Below are 25,367 nucleotides of genomic sequence, written 5' to 3'. Positions count from 1 at the left end.
ACGCGTCTCCCCTGATGATCACAACAATGGCGCGCGCCTGAGCCCGGCAGTAGACAAGCAACCGTTGCTATAGCGAGTGCGTCTTACGAAGATGGTGACGAAGACATTGCGATACACAAAAGAAGTGTTGGGACGACGTGGCCCACGCTATCGACACCTGGAGGTCGCGAACCTTGTGGAGAGTGGAGATAGTCGTAGTGGTGGCAGGTGGTGAGATCCTAACAGAATTAGAACGCACCACCCGCGCGCGACGTCATGATCATGGCGTATCGTCGTGTCCGTCACACCCAAACGCCCTAGCATGTGACGATGCGAGCGACACCGAGACATGCGCTCCGACTTCTCTCGCGGCGCATTGTTGTTGGGACCGTGAGATGCGCAGGGACTCCCGGGCTCGCGAAATAAGCTTTACCGGCCTTTCAGAGAATTTGAGCCGCAAGTTTGCGCTCGTTCGCCACCAACGCGACCACACCCAAATCCAACACCATGCGACGACCTAGGTAATCTATCCATCGCTATCGTGTTCAACGCATTCCTTTTCAGTGCGCCTCCGCTGCCATGACTCAACCGTGTGATGAACCTAGGCGCTGGTTAATTCTCGATCATCGCCTAGGAGCCATTGCTCCACCCATGCTATCATAGCACTCCAAGCTCATTCCCACGATGCCCCTAGGTTTGCGACGATTGGGCCGACGCGCGCTGAGAGGCTTGGACGACCCAGTTATACCCACTGTCTCCTTATCTCGGTTTCCCTCAACCAGAATGTCCCAAGCTTTGGCACCACGATGTCCACTTTTCTTGCTGCGCCGACATCCGTCCTGGGTATGGGTGACTGCAAATCTTGGCTGTAGCGGTGTCCGCGCTTTGTCCACTGTCGTCAGTCCAAGAGCTTCATCAAACATTGTGCAATCCTGCTGCTAACATGTTGCTTCAAAGTCGTCGTACGCCGACTCCTGACGGCTCCCTAAAAACTCTGCGCGTCCGGCGAATGCAGGCGTCTTTATACTCTGATATCTTCGGCACGCTTGCGGCTCTTTTGCATCGGCCTTCGCGGGTTCCCTAAAATATATTTAACGCCGGTGCAGCCACAACCGCTGCAGCGATCAAGGTTCTGGAAGTTTGGGCTACGATTTCTGGTGCCTGTCGCGATTTTGGCGCTCCCGACGTTCCATGTCCCCTGCACTTTCCGCTCCACCCTCACGCTGTCGAGCTGACGAACCCGACACCGAACCTTCTGGCCGCTGTGTTTCGACTAGGAAAATTGGGTCGGCACGCCACTACAGAGTTTGAGAACCCTTACAGACCCGTTCGGGACTACGCGACACACACCATTGCACTAGAGGCTCTTATCAATCCCACGCAACATTAGGAGTACTCGCCTTCCATCGCGATCCCAACCGTTGACTCAAATCAACATTCCATTCGTACCTGATTACCTCTCATTACGATATTATTATTCGATTTCTAGGCATCATCCACACACAGGCCACAACAACCAGTCATACCCTGTTTGTACCTTGGAACTCACGATACTCGATAGATCCACCTGCAGGCGCATGAACGGGACCGGATATCAACTCGCCTATTGAGTACCGCCGCCTGATTAGCGCACAGTCAGCACTCACCACGCGAACGTTGTATGCACCGAGTCGCGGAATCCGGCGCATTGGTCATTATTGCGAGCGCACTGGCTACTCCTGAAGCGCCCAACTAGCCCACGATAGTGCCCAAACAACACAATATCATCATGAATCCCTCTCAAGACGCCGGTCCCTCTCGTCAGGCCACTTTCGAACTCGAGGACCAGATGTCTACCACTCCCGGCAGGAAACGTGTTGGTTGGCAAGCAGAACACCCCGCTGTACGAGCAACACAGTCACCTGACGACACCGGCTCTGCCGGGCAAAACACCCCTCTCGTGCGGAATGATGTATCACATGATGATCTCCAGAAGATCCGTGCCTCGCTACGCTTAGCTCTTGGGAACGAACATCTACCAGAAGAGGTTATCCAGGAACCTATCACTGCTCCAAAGGATGTACAGAAACCCCGACCAGCCATTCGGAAGCCAGGCCCTCGGACTCCGCCCCCGGAGTTCTACCTCAACGACCAACCAAATCCATTCGACGACCAGAATGCGGCAGCGACGCCTTCAGTGCACCAAGAGCTCAAGGAGAGATCTGGACTCGCTGCTCAACGACGTGCGGCAAGATTGTCGAAGTCAGTGGGCACTTACTCTGCTCCAGTATCCCGGCGAAACTCCAAGGAGCTGGCTTCTCCACCAGTTGAACTCCAGAACCTGTCCAAGCAGTACGAATCAGTCGGCGAAACCACTGACGACGATGATGAAGACCCGCAGTTCATGAAGCGAGCATCCATGCTCCTTCGTCAGCACACCATACGCGCGGCTAATGGACAGCCCGCACTGAGCGCCGAGGATCTTTACCATACCGAAGCCCCATTACGGTCAGGCCAGGTGACACCTGATGCTATGGAGGTTGAGGACGAACACGTCGTTCGTCCTACCAAGTACCGGACAGGAGTATTGGGTACCCTAATGAAGATGTCTAGTAACGCGGCGCCACCTTCGTCATCTTCGTCATCACGCAAACCCATCCATCATCGAACCCTCAGCACCAGCACGTTCAGCGGAGCTTCGACTGCTGCGAACTCACCCAACCCCTCACCACCCGCTTCCGGATACTCCACCCCGCGTGGAGGACGTCCTTGGTTCCGGAGTCACTCCAACAACCAGTCCGCAACTTCCATCTCGCACTTGGTCGGATCGTCAGCGCACAGCTTTGCGGCGCCTGCACAACAAGAACTGGGTCAGGAGTATGATCAACAATACAAAAAGACCGCGGCGCGCCCTGGAATGGGAAAGCGATCCAAGTCGGACGAGTCCATACTCCCGTTCAAGAAGAACAAGAGGAAGGAAGAGGAGATCAAGATCAAGATTCATCTCGCTGGTACACTCGCGCGTCAGAACTATCTCCGCAAGCTGTGCAAAGCGCTCATGATGTACGGAGCCCCCACTCATCGACTGGAAGAGTACCTGAACATGTCGGCTCGTGTCTTGGAGATCGAAGCACAGTTCTTGTACATGCCAGGTTGCATGATCGTCGCCTTCGATGACTCCTCAGTTCACACTAGTGAGGTCAAGCTCGTTAGGACTAGTCAGGGTGTCGATCTCGGTAAACTGCACGACGTCCATGAGATCTACAAGGACGTGGTACACGACAGGATTGGCGTCGAAGAAGCCACACCTCGACTTGACGCTATCATGGGGCGCAAAGACAAGTTCAACAAATGGCTTCGCGTACCGATGTACGGTTTGGCATCCGCGACTGTAGGGCCCTTCGCGTTCCAGGCTCGGTTTGTCGACTTACCCTTCTGCTTCCTCTTGGGTTGCCTCATCGGATGGCTCCAACTCGTCGTTGCACCCGGAAACGATCTTATCAGCAACGTCTTCGAGATTGGAGCATCGGTTATCACCAGCTTTGCGGCGCGCGCCCTTGGGTCCATCCGACATGACGGGAAAGAGATCTTCTGCTTCAGTGCCATGGCTCAGTCTAGTATTGCCCTCATCCTACCCGGTTTCATGGTGCTTTGCGCATCGCTGGAGCTCCAAAGCAAGCACATCGTCGCTGGATCTGTGCGCATGGTCTACGCTATCATCTACTCCCTCTTCCTTGGTTTTGGTATCACCATCGGCACTGTACTATATGGCATGATGGACCACAATGCCACCTCGCGCACCACATGCCACGAACCCATGTCGACCAACTTCTATTATCTCTTTGTTCCTGGATTCGCCATCTGCCTGCAAATCGTCAACCAAGCCAAGTACAAGCAGATGCCTTCCATGACTGTCATCGCTTTCATCGGCTGGGTCGTCAACTTCCACAGCTCTAAGTACTTCAAGAGCAACGCGCAAGTCAGCAACACGCTCGGAGCACTGGCTATCGGTATCGCCGCCAACGCCCATGCTCGCTTCGGTCGTCACATCGAGAACTGGGGTCATGACACCTGGGAGAACAAGCTGCGACCACACTTCGTGAAGGTGCGAAAGATGTGGCAGAAGAAGAACCACGGACCGCTCACTCTCCGCACACAAAAGGTCGAGCGATCGGCTTATGACCCAACCCACACCAGCAGCGGCCACACATCACGAGCTAGCTCAGTCAGCGACTTCACACCTCACACTCGCAAGATTGGCTACGGTCTTGCCGCGGCCGCCATGTTGCCTGCTATCTTCGTCCAAGTCCCATCTGGACTCAGTGTTCAAGGCTCCCTCGTATCGGGTCTGACTTCGGCCGACCAGATCGTGCGCAACCAAACTGGCAACGCTACCACAATTAGCAGCGCCGACGTTGGCGGCAGCACAAGCATCAACTCCATCGCTCTAGATGTCGGTTTCTCTGTCATCCAGATCGCTATTGGTATCACAGTAGGCTTGTTCCTTGCTGCGCTTATCGTTTACCCATTGGGCAAGAGGAGGTCGGGGCTGTTCAGCTTCTAGGAGAAGCTGCTCATATCACCGGCGTTCTTACGCACATCGCTCCTCATCTTTTTCTATCTTCAACATGTTATCCACTGTAGTTCCTTCAGCACATCAAAACGCATTTCTTTTGTTGTCGTGTTTTACAAGCAAGCGAGTCTAGCATTTGCAGGAGTTGGGGTTGCTATTTTTACATATATAGAGGCAGCTTCTGCGAAGCTACGAATAAGATTAGACACACGATTTTCGTATAATGTATTACTATCCTCGCCGCTCGTGGGCTGGGCCTTCCAAACAATGCCGCTCTTCCCGGATATGATGATGTCACCAGGGTGCGCTACCGTATGTGGAATAGCGCTTCTTGGCACCCGTGTCCCAGATCGTCATCGCTGTCGCTTGCATACCTCTGACTCTCGTAGGAGATTGTGACCGCTACTCGTGTGATATGAGCGTACACCTTTGCACAATATGTCTCCAGATTTGAGTCCTGTCATGCCGCAACACAGCGTGAGTGTTGGGGTGCCGAGGCTCATTGCTACCCCGCATGCTTGCATTTCTAGGGCTATTGACATCCAGTAACATGCCAAACACGTACCCACACGGCGCCTTAACGTGTACTTTGCGGCACGCTGTGGCTGAACGCACGCCTGAAACCTGGTTCATGCCACGTAACGGCGAAGCCAAACATCGGTGTCGGTGGTTGCTAGCTCCAGATTACAAAGCTCGCGGGCTACACGTCCGACCTCACGCGCAACGACTCCATACTAAAGTATCGTGAACATATACATTTACATCACGAGCAACTCACCTGACAGCGTTTCCAATTTACTCCGCAACCGCTCAACATGACAGTAACACAAATAATCCACTTCCGCGCACCCTCCGCTTCGGAAGCCGACGCAGCAGCCCATGCCGCCGTCAAGGCCCTCAAAGGCGCCAAAGCCCCCGAAAACTACGTCCTAGGCACCCAAACCCAGGATAAGCGCAATCTACAACTGACATCGGAATGGCACGACCCCAAAGCCGAGTCCTCAGCGGAAGCAAACACGTACCGCGAGACCGTCATCAAGACCCTCGGAAACCCCAACAAGATGTTCCACGTCACTTTCAAAGACGGTCAATCCGCCTTCGACAACAACGGCCCCATGTCCTCTCCCCTAGTCGAATTCGTGCAGATCTACTTCCCAGCCAGCAAGATCAACGAGTCGTTCAGGAATAAGATTGAGAAGGACTTCAACAAGTTCAACGACATGTGTGCGAAGGCTTTGAAGGGGAGTGGAGGGTTGACGTATGGATGGGTGATGGAGGAGCTGGAACACAAGGATGTGAAGAAGGAGAAGACGAAGTGCTTTTTTGTGGCGAGGGGGTGGGAGGGTATGCAGTACTTTGAGGAGGCGGTCAAGAGCGAGGAGTACAAAGAGGCGATTGGGATTTTGTTGGCGTGGGAGGCGCCGTGGGAGTTGTGGCATGTGAAGAGGGAGTATTAGGTGGGGAGAGGACTGTGGGCTAAGACGTGGCGGGGCGCGATGCGCTGGTATGAGCCGAATATATCCCGTGACTTCAAGTCGCAATCCCCGTTTCCGTCATATGATGCGGACGTCGTCTGTGGGTCATGGTATGGGTCATTGCAGTACCATGTGATCGCGATGCACGTCCTGCGAACACAGCCCTTTTACGTGAAAATTTGGTGTCGTTAGAAGTACAGTCACTGTGGTTGGTCGGCGCACCACCCGCCTTTTTCACAGAATACTTTCCAGGTAGACGTCAACGTCGAGTCAGAGACTATCCATTTGTCATCTTACAACAGTGTGTATGCAGCAAAGCAGAACAATCTGTGTCATATCCCATCAAAAGTTCTCGGAGCCAGACGAGTATATGGCTTAGAAAGTCTCTACTTCCCATGATGTAATGGTAAGTGTGCAGCAAGACATGACGCATACTTTCGCTATCTCCAGTGCCGATGCGACATATTTGGGATGGCTTGATTGGATCGTTGTTCGCTCTGCGTCAGCGCAATACCACCGGGGGCAGTGGATAGAACGGACTTTACCAGGGTATCGCATCGGCGCTCAGGTCCGAGTCACATGCGCAGCAAGACATGACACATACTTTAGCTATTCCCCGTGCGTTCCGATCTGAGTCAGAGGATGGAATCGTATATAATGGCTGCATTCCTGGCTTTTCAACTTAGACAACTTCAACATCAGACAGTATTAAAGAACTTGACGCTAGTACCAAAACACATCCGCGAACTACAAATATCTACATTCGCTTGACTAAGACGCAAGAAAACAACTACAAACTGCAACTGTAATTCCATCTCGACATTTCCGACATCATGGCCAGCATTAAAGATCTGGACATGCAGTGCAAGATCACTGAGCTGCGAAGCGCTGAGTTGCAGGAAAAGTCGCATCGAGAAAAGATGTTTTGGACTACTCTGGACGCACGTTTCGGCACTAGCAAGCCAGAAGTCATCAAGAAAGAGGCTAGTAAGGCAGAAACTCCGCAGATCAGGCAGCGCGAGCAAGACACAAGCACAATGCCGCATGCGTCTTCAAGCATTGCCTACATTGGCCTGAGCATGGAATTGAGCGACATGCTTCCACAAGAGCTTCGCGACATCATATACGAAGAAATCATGCCAAGTCACGTCGTAGTCAGAAAAGCCGAAGCTGGCAGTATATTTTTTGAAAATGCGGATGACGGAAAACGCTTTGAGCTCGCTCATCACAAGGGCCTAGGCCCAGAGATTTACCTGGAGTTCGTTGCGCGCTTCTATCGCACGACGCAATTCACATTTGAACTTCCGAGTGAAGAAGAGAACATAGCCCTGTTTCTCGCTTCAGACACGTCCGGACTACAGCTTGATCTAAACAAGCTAGTCTCAAAAATCTCGCTTGATATCAACGAGCGCCACTTCACAAAGATGGAGGAGGCAGGGTATAAATTCGGCTTCGACACACCGTATACAAGAGCTTCGCCACCAATCACCGAGCTTTTGATGCTGCACAAAACTCCCAAAATGGTGCTGAAGCGGCGCCTTGATTTCCTCACCACGTTGATGCCGATGAATAGCAAGAGTCGCATCCTCACAGTCGCTGTAGAATACGATGTGAGACATAGGAATTATCTACTTAATACCCTGCTGCCAATACTGCAAAAGCTCAAGAGCAAGGGCTGGAGACTACGGCTGAAGCTTGAAGATTACAAGACAGTATCGGGTCGATGCGCGAGCTTTACTGAGGACACGCTGGACTTTACAACGAAAGGCTGTTTAGAGGGTGTGCAGAAGTGGCTTCATGTTAGTAAGATGGATGCAGTGTGCATGACCAGCACTGACTTGATCACATAGATGAATGAATGAGTTGGAATGATGTGTGTACATGCACTCTGGTTGAAGGAGGTAGCGAACATTTCTAAGGCTACTTCAATAGGACAATGGAAATCACCCAGACGTCTACATGATCTCCCAGAGTGCGTGAAGCTTCATGTTAATACTAATGTAGACGGTAAAGCACGAACTCATAGAAGGCATTGGAAATCACCCAGACGTCTACATTACATCCCAGAGTGTGTGAAGTTTCGTTTTCACGCTGATGTAGACGGCAAACCATGAATTGATAGAACACTATATCCATACGGAACGCATGCCTTACTCAAGCATACTGACCGTCAAAGACTTATACGTCTCCAACGTCCTCAACACCCGGTATACGGAACTCCAACTTCTCGCCCCCGAAAACGCCTTCTGGCTTCTGAGCCCAAAAGGCCTGCCTACATTCAAGCAAGTCATCCACACTCATGCTGTCCCTGCTCATGACCCAAGACCACTTCTCTCGGCCATCCAAAATCGTTACGACTTGTCCCTTCTTAACCAGATCCTGGAAGAACGGCAGCAACTTCTGCATCAGCACCAGCAGCAGAAGACGCCCAATCAGTTCAAAGTCTTCCGTGTTTTCCCACTCATTCTCTGCTTCGTCGCCCCCCTCGTATTTGAATGGGCCGTCGTGGGAAGAGTCCCTCCATGCCTCCATGACATGTTTCGGCAGAAGTAAGGACCAAGTCCTCATGCTGGGCCGGACGTCTATAGTAATTCGAACACCTCTCTGTGTGAGGGTCTGTAGCGGCGCGAGCTCGTTCAAGAGAGTATTTCCAGCGACGAGTCGCCATAGAGACAACAGCTCTGGAGTTTCCTCAAGTACTGAGTCGTACGCTTCATATTCTAAATCTTCATCCGCAGAGCCTGAGATTGAGTCCAGATATGCTTGGCTTTCTTCCTCAGTTTCCGAGTCTTCCGGGCCCATCCATTCCTCGTGGCACATATCTAACGGTATCTTGAGATGAATGTTGCGCACGAATTCTTTTGGGACCAGGTGCTCGTATTCCCTCCAACGGTTTTGGTTGAGGAAGCGTGTGAGGTGTACTAACCGGTCGATGGAGAAAACTGTCTCGCGATGGAACGTCTTCATCTTCTCCTCGGCAAACTCAGGGCTCACGATGTTGGTGTCTAGATACCAGGGCGTTTTGCAATCTTTTCCATTGAGCTCTCCGTTCAGAGACTTAGAGGTGTATACTCGTTCCACGACTTCTTGGTTGTCGGATTCGTCTCCCAAAGGCTCTTTGTGTTCGACGTCATAGTCGACTTCAAGTTCCTTGGGGTAGGGTTCGATAAAAGCGTAAACTATGTCTACAAGCTCCGTGGGTAACTTCTCGGAGATAAGTTCGCAAAAGACCCTCGCTTCGCTATTGTGCCCCAGAACGAATTCCAGCTCTGCTTCAACGCGTGCCAGTCTTTCTTTAGCAGCTTGAGTTGTAGTCTGGTGGACTAACAGGCGCTTCTGGTACAAGGCAGCATGCGCAGCATTGTCTGGGTTGTCCGTGTATCCAAGCTTCCGGGCTATGAAGTCTTCGAGTTCCACTTCTTTCGCCTGCTTGGACTGATCATCTTGCCTTAGGGTTGACACAACATTCCTAAGTGCAAGGCAGCGAAGTCGGAAGTGCTCTCGTTCATCCTTGGCACACGATGTCCGTCCAGAGGAATCCGTGAAGCCGTCGACCTTCCAAAGACGGAATACGTCGGCAGTCGTTTTGCTGTATGCCGCAGACATCAGAGTTTGACCGAGTTGATTGAGAGTAATGATTGGTGTGAACTGTCGATAAGGGTGAAGTTTGGGAGTTTTTATAATGGATTGCAAGCGTAGTGTTCACCTACCATTGTTGTGAAAGTGGGGAAGCGGCGAGGTTTCACGACGCAACCCATTCACTCGTCGTGTGGAGAAAGTGCTTCTTTTGCGCACATTAATGTGAAAGCGTTTGAATCGAATCTTCGTGAAATAGCTTGTTGAAATAGCTGCAAATACGCGCCGTGAGAATGCCGAGGCAATCAACATCATATCCTTCCGACTCCATGAACGCCAGAAGAGAACCGCCAAAACCTTGTGGTCTAGAGACAGACCCGTAAGAGGAAAGTACAAATACATGTTATACAGTTCGTGATACAATCATCGTATCGTTCAATGCGACAAATTGTTGGAAGGAACCCTCTTAACGCCGCCCAGATGCAAGACGAAGGACAAAATGGTACAGAAACTGAAGGATATACAGCTAGAAGGGGTCACAATGCACGATCCTCGGACTATGCCGCACATCGCGTACAGCAGGAATGGTTTGCGATCTGGAAGCTCGGGTTTGAAGTAGGGTGTCGTGAGGCGAACGAAGCGGCGGCGCATCGTGCGGTATGTCTGCACGAGCATGTGAGCGCATATGACTTGGAGGTGGCGATCTTGGGTGAGCGACTGAGCGCATTGGTGAAAGCTCGTATTGATCGGTCTTGGGTTGCCAATTCGGTGGGGCCTCCATGGGTGACGATGGCGAAGGATAGTCTGTCTTGGCACTGCTAAACCAGCCATTGATGGCTGCACCCATGGGGGAAGTCAAGTCTTGTATCGAACCGGGTCTGATTGCAGTCCCCTCATATGTAGTCATCAGCGGTGGCGTCTGAAGATGCGTTGTGGTACTGAACTTCCGAGGCTGCGCACGGCTGGACGACCGTGTTATCAGCGCCCCTGGACCAGAGGGACTCTTCAGGACTGGCGGACCAGGAGACTTTACGCCCGTGGATATCGCTTGCGATCGCATTGCTCGAATTGGTGGCACCCGAGATGGGCTGTACTGTGGCTGCGGTGAGACGGAGGAGGAGCTTTGAGCCGGGAATAGCGAGAAGCGTTCCGCATATGGCGTAGTCAAAGCCGGCGTTGGGGTGCGACTGGAGTAGCATGAGCTTGAGGAAGTTGGTCTGGGGCTGTAGATCTTTGTTGGTGGGCTGGGTGCCTTTCTGGAAGGGATGAACGATCGCGGAAGCAAAGCTTGTGGTGATGCGCACGATGGCGAAAGCACGCCCGAGCTTTCTGTGCGCGGACTCGCCCAATCTAAGCTTCGTTGCCGCCGAGGATCTCGACAGGGGATATATATGTTCAAACCGCGAACGCTAGCCTGCTTGCCGAGCGGCGTCTGCGGCCGAGGAGGCGATAAAGGCGATAAAGGTCTTGGAGCGGGAATATAAGGCGAGAGCTGCGGCACGCGATTGTATGGAACAACGGCATCTGCAGTCGGGTTCCAGAGTTCAAGAGCCTTGGTCTTATTGTGTCGACGAAACCACAACGAGGACCTTGAGCGCCCTGTCTCTTCATCGATGAGATGGAGGCGACTCTTCGTCGAGTGAGGCCTTCGCAAGTCACCATCCATACCTTTGAAGAAGGGGACCATGTATGGAATGCTGGCAGTTGCGATGCTGAGGCATACATGGGCTTGCGATACGATCGTCGGCACCCAGAGTCGGTATTGAGGATCGCCATGGAGCGTAGCCGGGAATAGCAAAACGAGACGAACAATTGCCAAAATCAGCACCAGCATGCGTGGCGCAAAGCATGCAATGACTGCGAATTTCCTTGAGAGCCGTACTTGTAGGTATGCTACGAGGTGTATGGAGAGCATAATGATTGCGACTTCGGTGGAAATATCGACGATACAATAGACGATCCCAAAGATGCGCTATTCAGGTCAGCTTTCAGACCGTGTTTGATTGGGTCCCATGTTGCATACCGAGTTGAAGCATCTTGGGCCAACAATCTGCCAAGGTCGAGGTAGCTGGCACTGAAACGCAATTGCGACAAGCGACGCCGCTGTCCAGACTGACACTACCGCACTGAAAGCTACCACGGCTCGGCGGATGATGCGTTGCGTTACGACGACATTGTAAAATATTACCAAGATTGATAACTTCGCGAAGCCAATGGCTACGATGTAGACAATCTCAGACGAATAGTACCCTTTCATAAGGAAGATGGCTTGCTCGGGGGTCAACGGACCAACAGTGCCGAGACCTTCGAACGACAGGACAAGGGCTATGATTGAAAGACTGGCGGCAAAGGACTGCATGCATTAGCAAAGTTCGAGAGATAGGTTGTGCAACTTACAAAAGCGATAAATATTAAAAGATCATCGAGCGCCATTCTCCGAAAGACAACAACCTTCATTATCTGCCGTGCTCCGAAAACCATCATCGTGATGATAAGAATGGCCCATGATGCAGCCCTGATGGTATTTGCTCGGTCGATGGGGCTGGCTGATGTACTTCGGGGCAGGAAATATCCACTCGCTAACTTCATATTCGACATAAGGGAAAAATGGACAACGTCCAGGAAACTGACCCAGAAGGAAACGATAAGGAAATAGTGAAATGGTCAGACCTCCTTACCCCATATCACCCTAAGCATGACGAAAGAGCAGGTCATGAAGTAGAAAGGCTGTAGCTGGTAAGGCGAATTATGGGTGAAGCAGAGCCTCGCGTGTGCTTCGAATTGTCCAGGGTGCGGGCCAAAAACAGTACACGAGGCGATCAATCCTAGAATATCGCTACAACACTTTCTTGGTACTGCTTACCTTGACGTTCAGTTCGGCAGTTCATCTCAAGCTGCTACACTTTTGTCCTGGGTAAATAGGACCTTGGCGTCTCTGGTTCGCTGTTCAGAGCCCCTCTGCCTTTTCCCTAGGATTAGTGTCCTGCGATGCACTGTGAAGCGCATAGGCGACTCGGCAACGCTGCGTCATGCATCTAATCTTGGGGTGTATAGGCGCTTGCGATGATTTGTAGATGCTGCTGACGGATGGCGCGGCTGACATGCGCTACGTTCCTTCCGGCGGGTATGCGCGTTGGGGCGCGGGGCCATCCTCCCGCGCCCTCAACGTAGACGCGCATGAACACTGGTGAACGGTACGAAGTGACCAAATCGCGAAACATGTCCCTTGGATGATCATCGCTGGCAGGAAGATGTTTGCCGCGGTCTACGCAGCAGCTGCGGATCGCTGGAGCTCAACGCTGGTGAAATTGTACAAGGTTTGCAAGGCTTCTGTGCACTCCATCAACTGGTAGTGATTAGTTTGCCTCGTAGCCTTGTCGCTGTAGCCTTGTCTCTGAAGTAGAATGCCACACCGGACTTCCTAGAACGGTGAAGACGACGGTTCCGGCTACGTAGGCTGAGGTTGGGTGTGCGGTTGTCTTGGGTTCGCGTAACGTGGCGCGTCTTTTCTTAGGTCTTCGTGCAGACCCCGGAAACCCATCCCAAGGCCAAGTGTGCATCCTTCCCAGGTACCGACAATGTGACTCGGCGCTTGAAGCTGTCTTATCTTGCGATTCGGGGTTTGAAGTAGATAAGGTGCCTATTCTTGTATTCGGTCCACTACTGAGCAGGTGATGCGCTCGAAACTGAGGGCGATCGAGATTATAGAAAATATCAATAAGCAGACCGCTCATGCGACGAACATCATAGTGATGTCGATCAAACACAGAGCGCTTGAAGCGTGCTGATGAATCAATGAGATAGAAGCTGGGCCAGAAGTCGTTCGCGAAGAGCGTTGTTGTGATGGGTCGCGAAAGCCGCCACCGCCAAAACCTTGAGAGGATGGGAGGGCCGCTCCTTGACCCAGCCTAGCGGATGATGTCAGCACCGCCTTCCAGCCGAGACCGCTCTCACCCACTCGTCTGAACAGCACCTTCATCAACAGTGACAACACCAGGCGATCCCGACGCAAGATGAGAAACCTGCCAGCACAATGCATGCCCATTGCCCACTCCTTGCATTACTCAGGTCCAGAGTGCATTGATAATCCAGAGACGGTCACTGCGCGGATCTTCCACGGCATCCGCCGGCACGCATCTTCGTGCGCGACAGCGTTGATATACTCAATGCCCCCGACAGGCCTATCGATGCGACAGGGACAAACTCTACCTCGAAGACGGCGCAGCGATTTGGTTTCAGAGGCCAGTGTTTGAGTACCACAATGAGCCACCAGCAACCATGATAGTGCCGCTCTTGAACATCACCATTCGATAAGCGCTTGCCTTCCTTCTGCTTGCGTGGCCTTGAGTTGGCAAGAATGTTTCAACCCACTATCTTTCCAGATCGACCTCCAGGATGAAGCGCACACTGCACTAGTGCCTGAAGATGATCGGTCCGAGCGGCGCCTGCCGGCGATCCGGGCCCTTTTCGTCTAGTCGCCCCTATTTTGGGCCGATGTCTCATACGATGCAAATACTGAAACCGATAACTCTCACTCCGAACAGTTCACTGCCACACGCAAGTGGCGGCACTCCTCCATCCGGAACGGCGCCACGTACTGTTCGACCCACACCAAAAGCAAGTGGGAAACAAGCACCACTTCACAAAGCTTGGTTGAGCTTGACAGCATCAACACTCGATTCTTGTTGGCCAAAAGCATGACGAAGCTCGTGGGTCAGACATGTGAAGTCTTGGGCTTGGGCGTCTGAGCGCACGATCAACACAGCAACACCCAACTAACGTTTGATTGCGCTGGGTATGGGTTCTCATAAGGGCCTATTGAGGATGCTTTCTTTTCTATAAGCCTACCGTGTCGAATTGTGTCCTTCGTTCAATTTCCCAGTACAAGTACCGTTAACTTCTAATCTTTAATACTGTCCTTACCGCTGTCTTGGCTCGACATGAATGCCTCAGCAACGATCCGTGCTTCGTACATCCGCCAGGCGCGGATGAGCATGACCCCTCGCCCACATAGCATATCGGAGACCTTATCAATCGATCTCCAACCACGCCCCGCTTCAACCGAGAAGCTCCAATCCTTCGTCCATGTCAACCACATTGAACACCGCGAAAAATGCCACTCCGAGCGTACTTCACAGCCTACCTTCTTCGATGTCGAACGCAATGCCGACAACAGCCAAGCATACATCGACGACCGCTATCTCGACACCACCTCGGTTATGGAATGGGACAATAGCAGTTCCTTTAAAGTGCGGCTAAAATCCATGTTCACCGTCTTTCCCTACCGCGACCCCATCTACCTCGTAGCTATCATCTTCCTCATTGGATCTATCGACCTCGTCATCAACGCCACCTTCGATCTACTACCTCGCCTCAACCCTTCCACCGAGTTCGAAACCGAAGAGACTGTCGCCGTCCCTAGTACGATATTGATCGGATCGATCTTCTTCTTCGTCGCAGGCATCTTCGACACCTTCAGTGCTCTGAATGCAGACCGCGGTACACTCGAAACGTCAAAGTTGGAGCCTGAGAAAGTTAGATACCGGCCAGCGCTCCTTGGCACACCAGAGTTCAAGTGGATACCATCATGGGAGAAGGTTTGGGAGTTGTCGGCCACCAACTTGGCCTTCCAGGCTGGTCTCATCGTCCTCTTTGGGGGCATCATCTTTATGTTCGCTGGCATCGTCGACTTTCCCGGCATTGTTCCGGAAGACGACCCTCTCTTTGGTTACATCGTTTTCGGGCCGCAGGTGGTACACGGCGCGCTCTTCTTGGTCGCGAACGCTATGTTGGCGTTCTCCGAACAAGAGCGCTGGTACAAGCCCAGGTTCTTTCATTCGGATTGGCAGAGTGCCATTCTCAATGCGCTTGGTGGGCTCGGCTTCATGATGGCTGGTTTCTTTCTGTTCCAGGGTGGGGAGAATGAGGAACGGGGCAAGGTGCATGCAGCTATAGCGGCAATGGCAGGGAGCTGGGCTTTCTTGGTAGGCAGTGTGATCAGGTGGTATGTTGTTTTGGAGTTCTGGTAGTGCTTACGACGACGGTGTTACTGTGACGTTTGTATCGGGATGTACCTCAACTCATCTAATTACGACCACATTCATTAGCGTTGTTCTTTCTTGTCACGTCAGCCTAGGAAAAGGTTAGACACCCTAGAGCCTACATCCGTCTTAGGTTACCTTTTCTGCATGGTTTTGTCTTAGTGTAGTCGGCAACCTGTTTAGTTCTCTTGTATAAGTTCTTATGTTCAGCGCATATTAGTTCGAGATCGCTCATTCATTTATCCACTTTGTGGTCCGTCCACATCACGGTGGTTTATCGCCTCCACCTTCTGCGTATATATGAACGCTGCTCCACGCCCAGGGCCCGCTCTCAGTTTCGTAACGGCCAACTCCAGACCGCAGATACGTCAATCTCGCCCAAGTTACACCAAGATCGCAGTCAACCATGGTTTATACGAAGACACGCAAGGTCTCGACGCTTGTGGAGCTGCGTGCAGATGGATACCAGTGAGTCCCATCACCAAATGAAAATAGACCGCACGCTGATGAACACGCAGAGCCGCCAAGAAAATTGAACCGCTTCAAAGTACCGTCGACAATTTCACCTTTACTGCATGCCCCAAGGGACACGGAGCCCGGCGTGTAAGACTAAGGGCGCAACTGCGACGAGCTAAGGATCGTCTGTATCACACCGCTGTTGAATGCTCCCGTCTAGAATCCCCACCAATACTACAGGCCGTGCAAAATCACCTACCGCGAGAGCTGCGTGACATGATCTACGCTGAGCTGATGGATTTCGAGAACCCGTCGTTTGACATCTGGTTGGAGGGCAGTAGATACGTACTGAAGACGACCAACAAGCCACGCTCTACATTTTTCCACCGGACTCAAATGGCAGCTAGTGTCGCTCGAGGCCAAGATCCTTACTACATCGATCCATCCATCGTCGGCAAAGAGTCAGCTTTAGAGATCTTACAACTTCGTTACCGACGTGGCCAATTCAATATCCACCACGACGCGCTAATAAGCAGGGTTCTCAACCAAGATGCGTGGAAGCAGGATATCGTACCAAAACGCTGGCTCTCCAAAATCAGCATCTACATGCCCGAGGACATTTACCAAGTTGAAGAGCGTAGAATTCTACTCCGTCAGCGCTTCGACCTACTACAGCAACTCACCAATACCCGAGCACGTATCCAAGTGATCTTCCCTAGCAAAGAGATGTACTGGCATTCCCAAATTGGTTCTTCGCGTAAAGGATATGAGTGTCTACTTCCCACCGACCCAACTATACGCCAAGCCATGTTAGCTACTACCGAACGACTATCAGCCTCGAATGCTGGGATCGAGATCGACGCCGCTGTCCATAACGAGAACGTTCATATTATCATGGAGGCCATATTCCCGAGCCTGACGGCCTTGAAGGCTCGAGGCCACCAGATTCACTTGGACGATAGGATTAGCGGGTGGACATGGACGGCGGGGAAGGGAAGCGCCACGTTCACCGATACGTGGACTCATCGCCGGCAATTCCGTAAGGTAGGTCGTCAACCTGAGTCTTGTATAAGAGTGTATGGCACTAATCAGATTCAATAGGCGAAAGTCCGCGAGTATATGAGGCGATCTCCGCATCAGATGTACCCTTCGGGACGTAGTCTGGATGCTGGGGAGAAGGCGGAGATGAGGACGGAGGGTCAGATGATGTGAACACGATACCAGGAAGGGCTATGATGCGTGTTGGATTTGCTGCATATACACTGCTATATCCTAATAAGTGAATAATCCCTAAGACGATGTATACCCCTGCTCAGATAGTGGCTTTACCTTTTGCGGAATGCAATACGAAGTGTAATCACCGCTTGTGCCAAGCGCTGCGTCGTCCAGGACGCGAAACTAGTAGCTTTGCCGGTCCAAATTACGTCAATCGCAAGGTTCGTTATCTGTTGAGCTCTCGGGGTGGCTGTACTTCTTATTCGGGGGCATTCTTTTGCGTGTGGGTCGTATGAAATGCGGAGGATAGGATTGGCGTCTAGTTCCCAACCTTGGTTCGTATGGAAGCTTGGAGTATCTCAATTAAAGTGAGCGTTAATCACGTACTCACGGTAGTGTGTACCTAGGTAAAGAAATGTGAAAAACAAGTCACTCAATCTTTGTTGACGCGTTCTTTAGTGTACTGGCACCGGAGCCTTCCAAATTTGCTTCTTTGGGTCTAGTTTTTCGGCTAGCTGAGTGTCATAACCCATACCTGGGTCCTTTGGTGTTTTGCGTAACACCAAAACAAACCACCCGGTATATTACTCAGGTGTTCGCGATGTCTACAACCCATACCACTAGTGACCGACTCGGCTTCGTAGATGTCTTCGGACGCTCTTCGCCTGCCTCGACAGAGTATGAGCACTACCGTCTTCGAGCTTTCAGGTCAGTCAAGGCTTTCTGTCGTAACGTAAATAGCCTTAGCTAACGTCCAGGATGGCAGTCTACATGCCATTGCGGAGAGACTGAGAGCTGAGAAGGAACGATTTGACTCTACGCTGCAAGAGCTGAAAGCGTGGAAAGAAAAGCAGCTTTCGACTCTCGAGGACATCGAGAAACGACTTGATCCAAAATCTCAAAGCGGTCCACCGTCCCTCGCCGACCCGACCAGCAAGGACACAGCTACATTGAAGCTCGGTTTGGCAGAGCGTCGTATCAATGCAGAGCTTCGGAAGCGTTCCGAGGTTGAACCGAAGGAACTGTACATCCACCACACGCTCGCGGATGTCCTCAGAGAATACGCCAAGCTCGTACACCCCAGTCTCCTCGACAGAATGTTCGGATTGCTACCATCAGGGAAGCTACCACGGGAGGTTAGGGACATGGTATACGACCATCTACTCCCTAGGGAGAACACTTACACTATCAAGTTAGCAACAGACAACACTGGCTTCTCCATCCACAAAGGAGCATCGGACGGTATTATACCTACTCCACCAGTCGGCTGTCCATACCCCATGATATCAACCACCCATCCACTAGCTGATGAGATCCTCGAAAGATTCCATTGGAAAACGACGTTCATCATTCAGAAGTACATATACACACAGCCGTTGTCTATCCACCATATTATCGCAAAGCTTCCGTGGTGGTCGAACATCGATGCAAGTGTACTGCCCAAAAACATCGCCGGCCGTATCACCTTCGTCATGCGTTTTGACAATAGTTGGAGGATTGAGTCAGATATGGAGGAGACTATTGGAGATTTAAGAAAGATCTTGAACTCAGCCAGTCTCGGCGTAACTGTCTCTCTATCGATTTTTCCTGCTGATAGTAAGCGCGGCGCTGAGTTCCTCGATCTAGCAAAACCACTCTTGCTTGAGTTGCAGGAGAAGGGCCACGAGATTCGCATGATCGACTTGGCTTGTTGGACAAAGATGCACAGATGCAAAGAGCCGCCAACATGATGGCGGAGTGCTGCATTTCTTGTAGTCTGGCTCGGATGCGTCTAGGTTCCACACGCGACTGCCGTGGGACTCGTGGTATGACGTGGGGAGAGACTGCAGGTGTGGGGTCTTGGCAGGCGGAAGAAGCCGAGGTTGTGGATGAAGTACGTCACGCCGGGCTTGCCGTGTTCACATCATCAATCAATCAATACGACAGCATGCTTGGCGGAACACAGCCTCTGAAATTCCATCTTGTGCACTACTGTGAGTACTGCCAGCCCGACTGAGCAACTGCTTGCGTGCGTTTTCTGGTTATCGCAGCCATGTCTCGCCCAAACATCAACGCGCCGATACCCTCATACGAAGAAGCCGTCGTCGCGCCTCCGCCCACCACAGTACCACAACCTCCCCCCGAGCCCGCCGCTGCCGAACAACCTGCTGTCGACCCAGAGCCAACACCCACAATCATACCAGCATCGCCTCCACCCGAGTTACCTCCCGCATACGCCACCGTCGACGAGAAGGCCACGACCTTCACCATCTACGGCACCTTCATCCACACACCCAACGCGCCCGCCTACCAGCTATCCTCCCTCCTCGATGCGCGAATCAATAAGCTTCGGATACGGAGACTAAAAGCCGAAGAGATCACGTTCCTCCAATCCGGCGCACCGACCGTCGCCTTCGACAGCAGCAGCGTGCTATACGAAGCCCACGACCCACCCTTCCTCATCAACGAGTACTACATCCAAGGTAAAGCAGGGAGCACACTACCCGGCGCTTTACAACTGCGCTTCGGACTGCGCCGATGGCATGTCGTGCATATGCCCACGCAGGGCAGTCGACCGAACGAGATCATGACTTGTGGGAAGCCAGGGGGGTTCACAAAGGCGCTTAAGCAGAGGAAGAACGAGCTGGAACCTAGTCAGTGGAAAGACAGCGAAGGTCATGTCGTTGCGACAGAGGTGTTGAAGATGGGGCCTGGAGGCAAGATGCCGACGATTGAACTGAGGCATGATCTAGACCAGACATGCCGGGAGTTGATATTGGCGCTTTGGGTGGCTCGGCTGTGGGCGGCTTTTGGGGCGGGAAGTGGATATGCTCACTGAGGACATGATCACACTTCAATTGGTTCATGCGCATTTTAGAATCCGCTCCACGTCGAATCACGTCTTCGACGCGGAGCGGATTCTAAAATGCGCATGAACTAGTTGAACTTGATGCACATCACGAGAAGAGACATCACAGCCAGAGCACAACACAGCCACCGTCAAACCATCTTATCATTGACGCAACACCACCACCTCCGTCAAAGCAACGCCCCTACTCGCTACGAACAACCCTCTTAAACCCCTGCTGCGCAACCTGGTCCTGCGCCGCCGCAATCACCGCATCCGCATTCGGGTCCGTGAATCCACAACCCGTCTTTCCGTTCTGCTGGCTAGCCGCCTCGGCAGAGCAAACACCGTCGCCGGTCGCAGCGACCTGACTGCAGCATGCGGAACTGCAATCGGCATCTGAAACGCATCCGCCGGTGATGAACTGCGAACCGTCGCCTGCGCCGACGTTCTTGGCGCCTGCGTTGTTGGGTGTGACTTGCGCCATGGAGACGGCGGCCACTGGGGAGATATGTTAGTATACCATGTCTTTGAGTACCTGTGCATGGCAGGTGGAAAATGGGATGACTTACAGGTGATAAGAGTAGCGATGGAGAAACGCATATTGCTGGTTATGAGTATCGAAATAAACTCGTCGGTAGATTATGTATAGTACGTTTGAACGAATGACACCAGGTCAGCTTTTGCAGTCACAGACGCAAAGAAAGAATGGAATAGAAGTGGGTTGTTTGTAGTGCGAAGAGATGTTGCTTGATGATTCTCTCAACACGATGGGCGACACAGCCTTCTTATGCCTTTTCCTCAGGCACCCGCGATGTGCGACCCCGCAGTACACTTCCAGTGCATCGTGTCATGCTCTCCGTGGCGCTGAGGCTGTCGCTGTGTGATCGCCTTGTCGCCTGCGTATCCAGGCACCGGGTGTCGGAGGCGAGGTACCTATAATGGATGCGGATATAGAGTGCATGATTCATGCTGTTGAGGGACTTGTACTTGACTTGTACTATTGAGCGAGTTGCTGGTGACGCGTCCTCTGGGAGGTGTGTTCTGGCCTATCAGCGGGGTCAATGCCGTGGCGGATGGGTCGAGGACTGCTGTCGCAGGAGGCGTTTCAGAGTGGTTCACGTGATCGGAGGGTGGGCGGAGTGTGTCAGGTGTGTCGGGTGTCTTGGCGGGGAGTTTGATGTTTGAGAGAGGTTGATGTCACGAACATGTATTGATGCGAGTCGCTTCTGTACTTCGCGACTGACTATCACTATCTATGTTCTTGGGGCGCAACATTGGCGCAGTGCGATGCTGCATCAGTTGGAGAACTGTGCGCTCTCACCAACATCAACAACCTGATGTCCAGGACTAGGCGGCACATCGCCTGACTCCCACACAGTCTGTTGCTCTCCAAGCCTGAAGACAATCTCGCCTCCCTCAGTCATGATACCACCGGCGTCTTCATGCTCGAACCAGTTCTTCCCCCACTCCTCTCCGTTGATGCTCACGCCCTGGACGTAGTACCCCTGCTTTCCGTCTCCATCGTCCAATCCCTCAGCCCTGATCCTCAGCGTCTTGTCATGATTGACAGTAATGTTGATATCGGAGAACCAAGGACTTTCCAGGAGATATACAGGCGTAGTGACTATAGGATATAATCCCAGCATCTGCCAAATGAGCCAGCAATTCAGGGCTCCTGCATCGCTGTTTCCGGGTATACCGTTTGTTGTATTGAAGTAGAAGTCATTGGCAAGCTGTCGGCTTCGCTCGACGCTCTTCCACTGCTTGTTGAGGTAGTTGTAGAGGTAGGGTGTTTCGAAGTCGGGTTCGTTTGCGACGTTGTTGATGGTCGTGATACCAAGTCCGTTCACGCCGAGGTCGACGCCGGACGTGTTTGGTTGGAAGACGTAGTCGAGACGGTTCTCAAAGTGCGAAGGGCCTCCCATTAGCGTGATTACGCGCGAGATGTCGTGGGGAACAACGAAGGAATACTCTAACCTCTTGTTAGTGTACAAGTAGAAGATGATAGCATGCAGGCAGGCAGCGACTCACCAAAAGCAGTGCCTTCGTAGCTCTCATCTTCCCAGTTACAATCGCTGCAGTCAGTAATGTCGTAGGTCTTGTGGAAAGTGCCGTTCGCGTATCGCGGCATAACGAAACCGGAAAAGTTCCGACTCGCAGACTCGGGATCCCAACTCATCTGCCAACCTGCGGACCGACGAAGGTAGAGGTCACGATCGCCAGGCGCCTCACCAGCTGCGATCTGGCTGACAGCAAAATCATTGAGTGAGTACTCTACTGTCTTTGAGACTGCACGCGTGCTGCGATCAGCCGAGACGTAGCCAAGTTCTATCCAGTCTTTCAAAGCGCCACGACCTTCCTTCAGCGAACCATACGGATCGACTGGGTTCTCGTCGAAGAATGGCAAAACATCGGCATCTTTCTTGACTGCTGCATAGCCTTCCGTCCAGTTGATCATACCCGTCAAGCCTTTGACGTAGGCATCTGCCAGGACGTTATCGGCGTTGGACCCTCCCTGGACCAGACCGTTGTAATTGCCAGATCGACCATCTGGAAGGTAGCCTTCTTGCTTGAACATGTCGATCAGAGAGCGGATCATAGACTCATAGTAGCTTGGCTGGATGAGGTGCCAGAGCGAGACCTGGTTTCGGAACAAATCCCACATAGTGTAAAAGTCTTTTACACTAAGTCAGTATATGTCTCACATGCATTTCGTACAGCCAGGACTCACCATCCCAATATGGCTCCTCCGATTCCCATAGCGGGTTCTCGCCTACACGCTCGCTGGGTATTAGGTGCATGAAATACAAACTGGAGTATAGCAACGCCAGCCTGGTCTTGTTTGCCGACTCCGAAGTGTCAACGCGAATCTTGGAAAAGACATCGCGGTTCCATTCGTCACGCGTCGCTTGCGCGGTATCCTCGATTGACCACGAAGAGAGCTCGGCGTTCTTATACGAACATGCCTTGTCAACAGACATGAAGGAGATGCCTACTCGCGATTTGATCTCGGTGGCATTAGTCCAACTGAATACTGCTCCAACGCGGTCGTTCATCGGCCCTGACCGGGCTGTTGATCCAGTATACGTAGGCCGGGGTGTTGTGCCATTATTGAATGACCGGAAGTGTCGACCGACAGGGAATGTGTTCTTCCCCTTGAAAGCACGTGCCTCGTCAGGTAGACTATCGAACTCGCCGCATACGTACACGATGACTGGTGCTGCAGAGGGAGAGGTACGAAATCAGTACATGTCTCACATGCACTTCGTACAGTACTCACCGCCAATGTTCCACCCACCAGCTATAGATGTATATCCCGTGTATGTGCTGTTGTTCGGTTGAATCTCAATCTCGCCACCTGTGTAGAACTGCGAGTCCCACGAACGTGTCAGATGGGGTAGGTAGTGCGACAGGTCAACCAGAACGTGCTTCTCGGACGAAGACGAATATGTGTAATGGTATAATCCCGCGTGTCGAGAGGCCGCGAGTTCGATCTTGACACCAGATTCGAGCTCGGTACGGAAGTAGCCAACTTGCGCAACGTCTTCGCCAACCTAGATGCTTGTCAGAAGCTGCCTGTCCATCACGCTTGATGACCCTACTCGATCCTGCCAGTAAGTTCGGTTGTCCAGCAAATTGACATCCCCATCAATGCTCGTCAGCGGCATCTGGGAAGGGTATCCATATTTCGAGCCTCCGCCGGTTCCTGACTGGTGCATCAAGCTGATGCCAGTCACATGGCCTTGAGGTGTATATCCGCCGTTGAGTGCACTCTGGTTGATGGGTTCTTCATAGGTGTCGATGCCTAGTTTAACCATGCCAAATGGTACTGCGCCGCCCACGAATACATCACCGCCGCCGTCTAGTATCTGTTAGAAGTGAGGGTGATGTAGATTTCTGGGCATCTTGCATGCGTAGCCAGGTATCGCGCCTTCAGTCCCGATGAATGGATTCACGAATTGCGAATAGTCGACATCTTGTGAAAGTGCGCATGGCGCAAGTACCAGCAGAGACAATAACCCGGTTCCCAACATTTTGAGGACAGTCGATGTAGCTGGACGAGTTGTACTTTCTTTTACCTCTTATGCGTCCCAGCCGTTGGTGCACCGCTTTCCAAGGTACCCCGCATGCGCGCATCGCTCCCCAAGCGGGCCTTGTCGGTTGTACACCCTGATTGAGCTCTAAGGTTACATCGTTAATGAATCCTTCGTCGATAAAGCCGTTGCAGCGGGTTATGACGTTGGCTGTCGGGTCCCTCTTCCCCGTCAAGCACCTGCCAAGATGCGGAGATAGCACGTGATACGGCACGTGCGCATCTTCGGAATCATCTTCCGAGAAAGACGCGTCTCTCATCAATTCTATCGAATTCTCAACTTCGCGCCCGGCGCTCGACGCATGCTCTTCTTTGATGAAACGCATACATTGAGCAATGCACCTCGACGGCATTTGCTTGTCCCAGCTCCCTCAATAGCCAGACAGTGATCACCTACTGGCCACACCTTCCCCACTAATCCCAACTGATCGAGCCGACTCCCTCCAAGCCTCAACATTGTTTACAGGACAACACTTCATCGCCCCTGATGGTCAAAACGCGTCGCCTGTCCATGTGCTACATCCTGAAGACTATCTGGTTGGGCCCATCAGGCATGCGCGTCACTCAACGTGAGCATCGGAGCTCCTCACATGTCTTCCTCTTTCGAGCTCGATCTACGAGATAAGATGTCGAACCTTATGCATGCGTGCAGGTCATCGCTGCGAAGGCCAAAACTCCGAGGTAAATGCCTCGATCGAAGTCCTCTGGAAGTGCCGGCTCTCTGGTATCCTGGATGGTGGGCTCCAACGCATAAGTTTGGGCCCTAGCGCAGATGCCCTACACTACACAAAACATGAAGTTGACGTAGAGTGAATTTGGGAGGGGGGATGGTGTTGATTTAGTCCATGGCGAGTGCGAACCCGAACGAGCTAGGCTGGCCGATCTGCTCCGCAAACCTTGTCTCCGATTCCAGCTGCCTAGTTGCTGGCTGACCCACAGAGAGAAGTTTAGATCCCGAAACTTAGACATGGAGAAATATGCCGCCATCTATGAGCAATCGACGAACGCGGTCAGCGCATCGTGCGCATGCAAGCATCCTGAACTCTCGTGCCTACGCCCGGCGGGTAATTCAAGCGCGCCACTCCGCCTTGCAGCCGCGACGACCTGGTCACGAACAGCTGTTTCTCAGCACACAGGTGACTCGTACGGA

At 52.4% G+C, this 25,367-nt stretch overlaps 9 protein-coding genes across 9 annotated transcripts; 5 read left to right on the top strand and 4 right to left on the bottom strand.

Annotated features, from left to right (window-relative positions):
* Window positions 1-1,747: 1,747 nt before the first annotated feature.
* On the top strand, window positions 1,748-4,522 carry J4E78_006795 (uncharacterized protein; the record flags this gene model as incomplete). The annotated part of the gene is made up of 1 exon (XM_049367405.1): window positions 1,748-4,522. One exon carries the CDS (start codon window positions 1,748-1,750, stop codon window positions 4,520-4,522), a length of 2,775 nt encoding a protein of 924 aa, XP_049221152.1.
* An 824-nt stretch (window positions 4,523-5,346) lies between these two features.
* On the top strand, window positions 5,347-5,988 carry J4E78_006794 (uncharacterized protein; the record flags this gene model as incomplete). The annotated part of the gene is made up of 1 exon (XM_049367404.1): window positions 5,347-5,988. One exon carries the CDS (start codon window positions 5,347-5,349, stop codon window positions 5,986-5,988), a length of 642 nt encoding a protein of 213 aa, XP_049221151.1.
* Window positions 5,989-6,839: 851 nt separating this feature from the next.
* Window positions 6,840-7,856, top strand: J4E78_006793 (uncharacterized protein; the record flags this gene model as incomplete). Its single annotated transcript, XM_049367403.1, has 1 exon — window positions 6,840-7,856. The coding sequence occupies one exon, from the start codon at window positions 6,840-6,842 to the stop codon at window positions 7,854-7,856; it is 1,017 nt and encodes a 338-aa protein (XP_049221150.1).
* A 328-nt stretch (window positions 7,857-8,184) lies between these two features.
* On the bottom strand, window positions 8,185-9,612 carry J4E78_006792 (uncharacterized protein; the record flags this gene model as incomplete). The annotated part of the gene is made up of 1 exon (XM_049367402.1): window positions 8,185-9,612. The coding sequence occupies one exon, from the start codon at window positions 9,610-9,612 to the stop codon at window positions 8,185-8,187; it is 1,428 nt and encodes a 475-aa protein (XP_049221149.1).
* Window positions 9,613-10,475: 863 nt separating this feature from the next.
* Window positions 10,476-11,941, bottom strand: J4E78_006791 (uncharacterized protein; the record flags this gene model as incomplete). Its single annotated transcript, XM_049367401.1, has 2 exons — window positions 10,476-10,956; window positions 11,784-11,941. The coding sequence occupies 2 exons, from the start codon at window positions 11,939-11,941 to the stop codon at window positions 10,476-10,478; spliced, it is 639 nt and encodes a 212-aa protein (XP_049221148.1).
* A 2,581-nt stretch (window positions 11,942-14,522) lies between these two features.
* On the top strand, window positions 14,523-15,611 carry J4E78_006790 (uncharacterized protein; the record flags this gene model as incomplete). The annotated part of the gene is made up of 1 exon (XM_049367400.1): window positions 14,523-15,611. One exon carries the CDS (start codon window positions 14,523-14,525, stop codon window positions 15,609-15,611), a length of 1,089 nt encoding a protein of 362 aa, XP_049221147.1.
* A 418-nt stretch (window positions 15,612-16,029) lies between these two features.
* On the top strand, window positions 16,030-20,112 carry J4E78_006789 (uncharacterized protein; the record flags this gene model as incomplete). The annotated part of the gene is made up of 5 exons (XM_049367399.1): window positions 16,030-16,091; window positions 16,142-17,123; window positions 17,181-17,186; window positions 18,053-18,983; window positions 19,325-20,112. The coding sequence occupies 5 exons, from the start codon at window positions 16,030-16,032 to the stop codon at window positions 20,110-20,112; spliced, it is 2,769 nt and encodes a 922-aa protein (XP_049221146.1).
* A 214-nt stretch (window positions 20,113-20,326) lies between these two features.
* On the bottom strand, window positions 20,327-20,724 carry J4E78_006788 (uncharacterized protein; the record flags this gene model as incomplete). The annotated part of the gene is made up of 2 exons (XM_049367398.1): window positions 20,327-20,622; window positions 20,694-20,724. The coding sequence occupies 2 exons, from the start codon at window positions 20,722-20,724 to the stop codon at window positions 20,327-20,329; spliced, it is 327 nt and encodes a 108-aa protein (XP_049221145.1).
* A 695-nt stretch (window positions 20,725-21,419) lies between these two features.
* Window positions 21,420-24,158, bottom strand: J4E78_006787 (uncharacterized protein; the record flags this gene model as incomplete). The annotated part of the gene is made up of 6 exons (XM_049367397.1): window positions 21,420-22,096; window positions 22,156-22,800; window positions 22,856-23,344; window positions 23,405-23,678; window positions 23,727-23,986; window positions 24,035-24,158. The coding sequence occupies 6 exons, from the start codon at window positions 24,156-24,158 to the stop codon at window positions 21,420-21,422; spliced, it is 2,469 nt and encodes an 822-aa protein (XP_049221144.1).
* Between the last annotated feature and the right edge of the window lie 1,209 nt (window positions 24,159-25,367).

Source organism: Alternaria triticimaculans (assembly GCF_023758025.1).
Source record: "Alternaria triticimaculans strain BMP 0046 chromosome Unknown scaffold_9, whole genome shotgun sequence".
NCBI classification, from domain to species: Eukaryota; Fungi; Ascomycota; class Dothideomycetes; order Pleosporales; family Pleosporaceae; genus Alternaria; species Alternaria triticimaculans.
The sequence above is the reverse complement of the archived record's forward strand: the minus strand, read 5'-3'. Positions and strand labels throughout refer to the sequence as shown.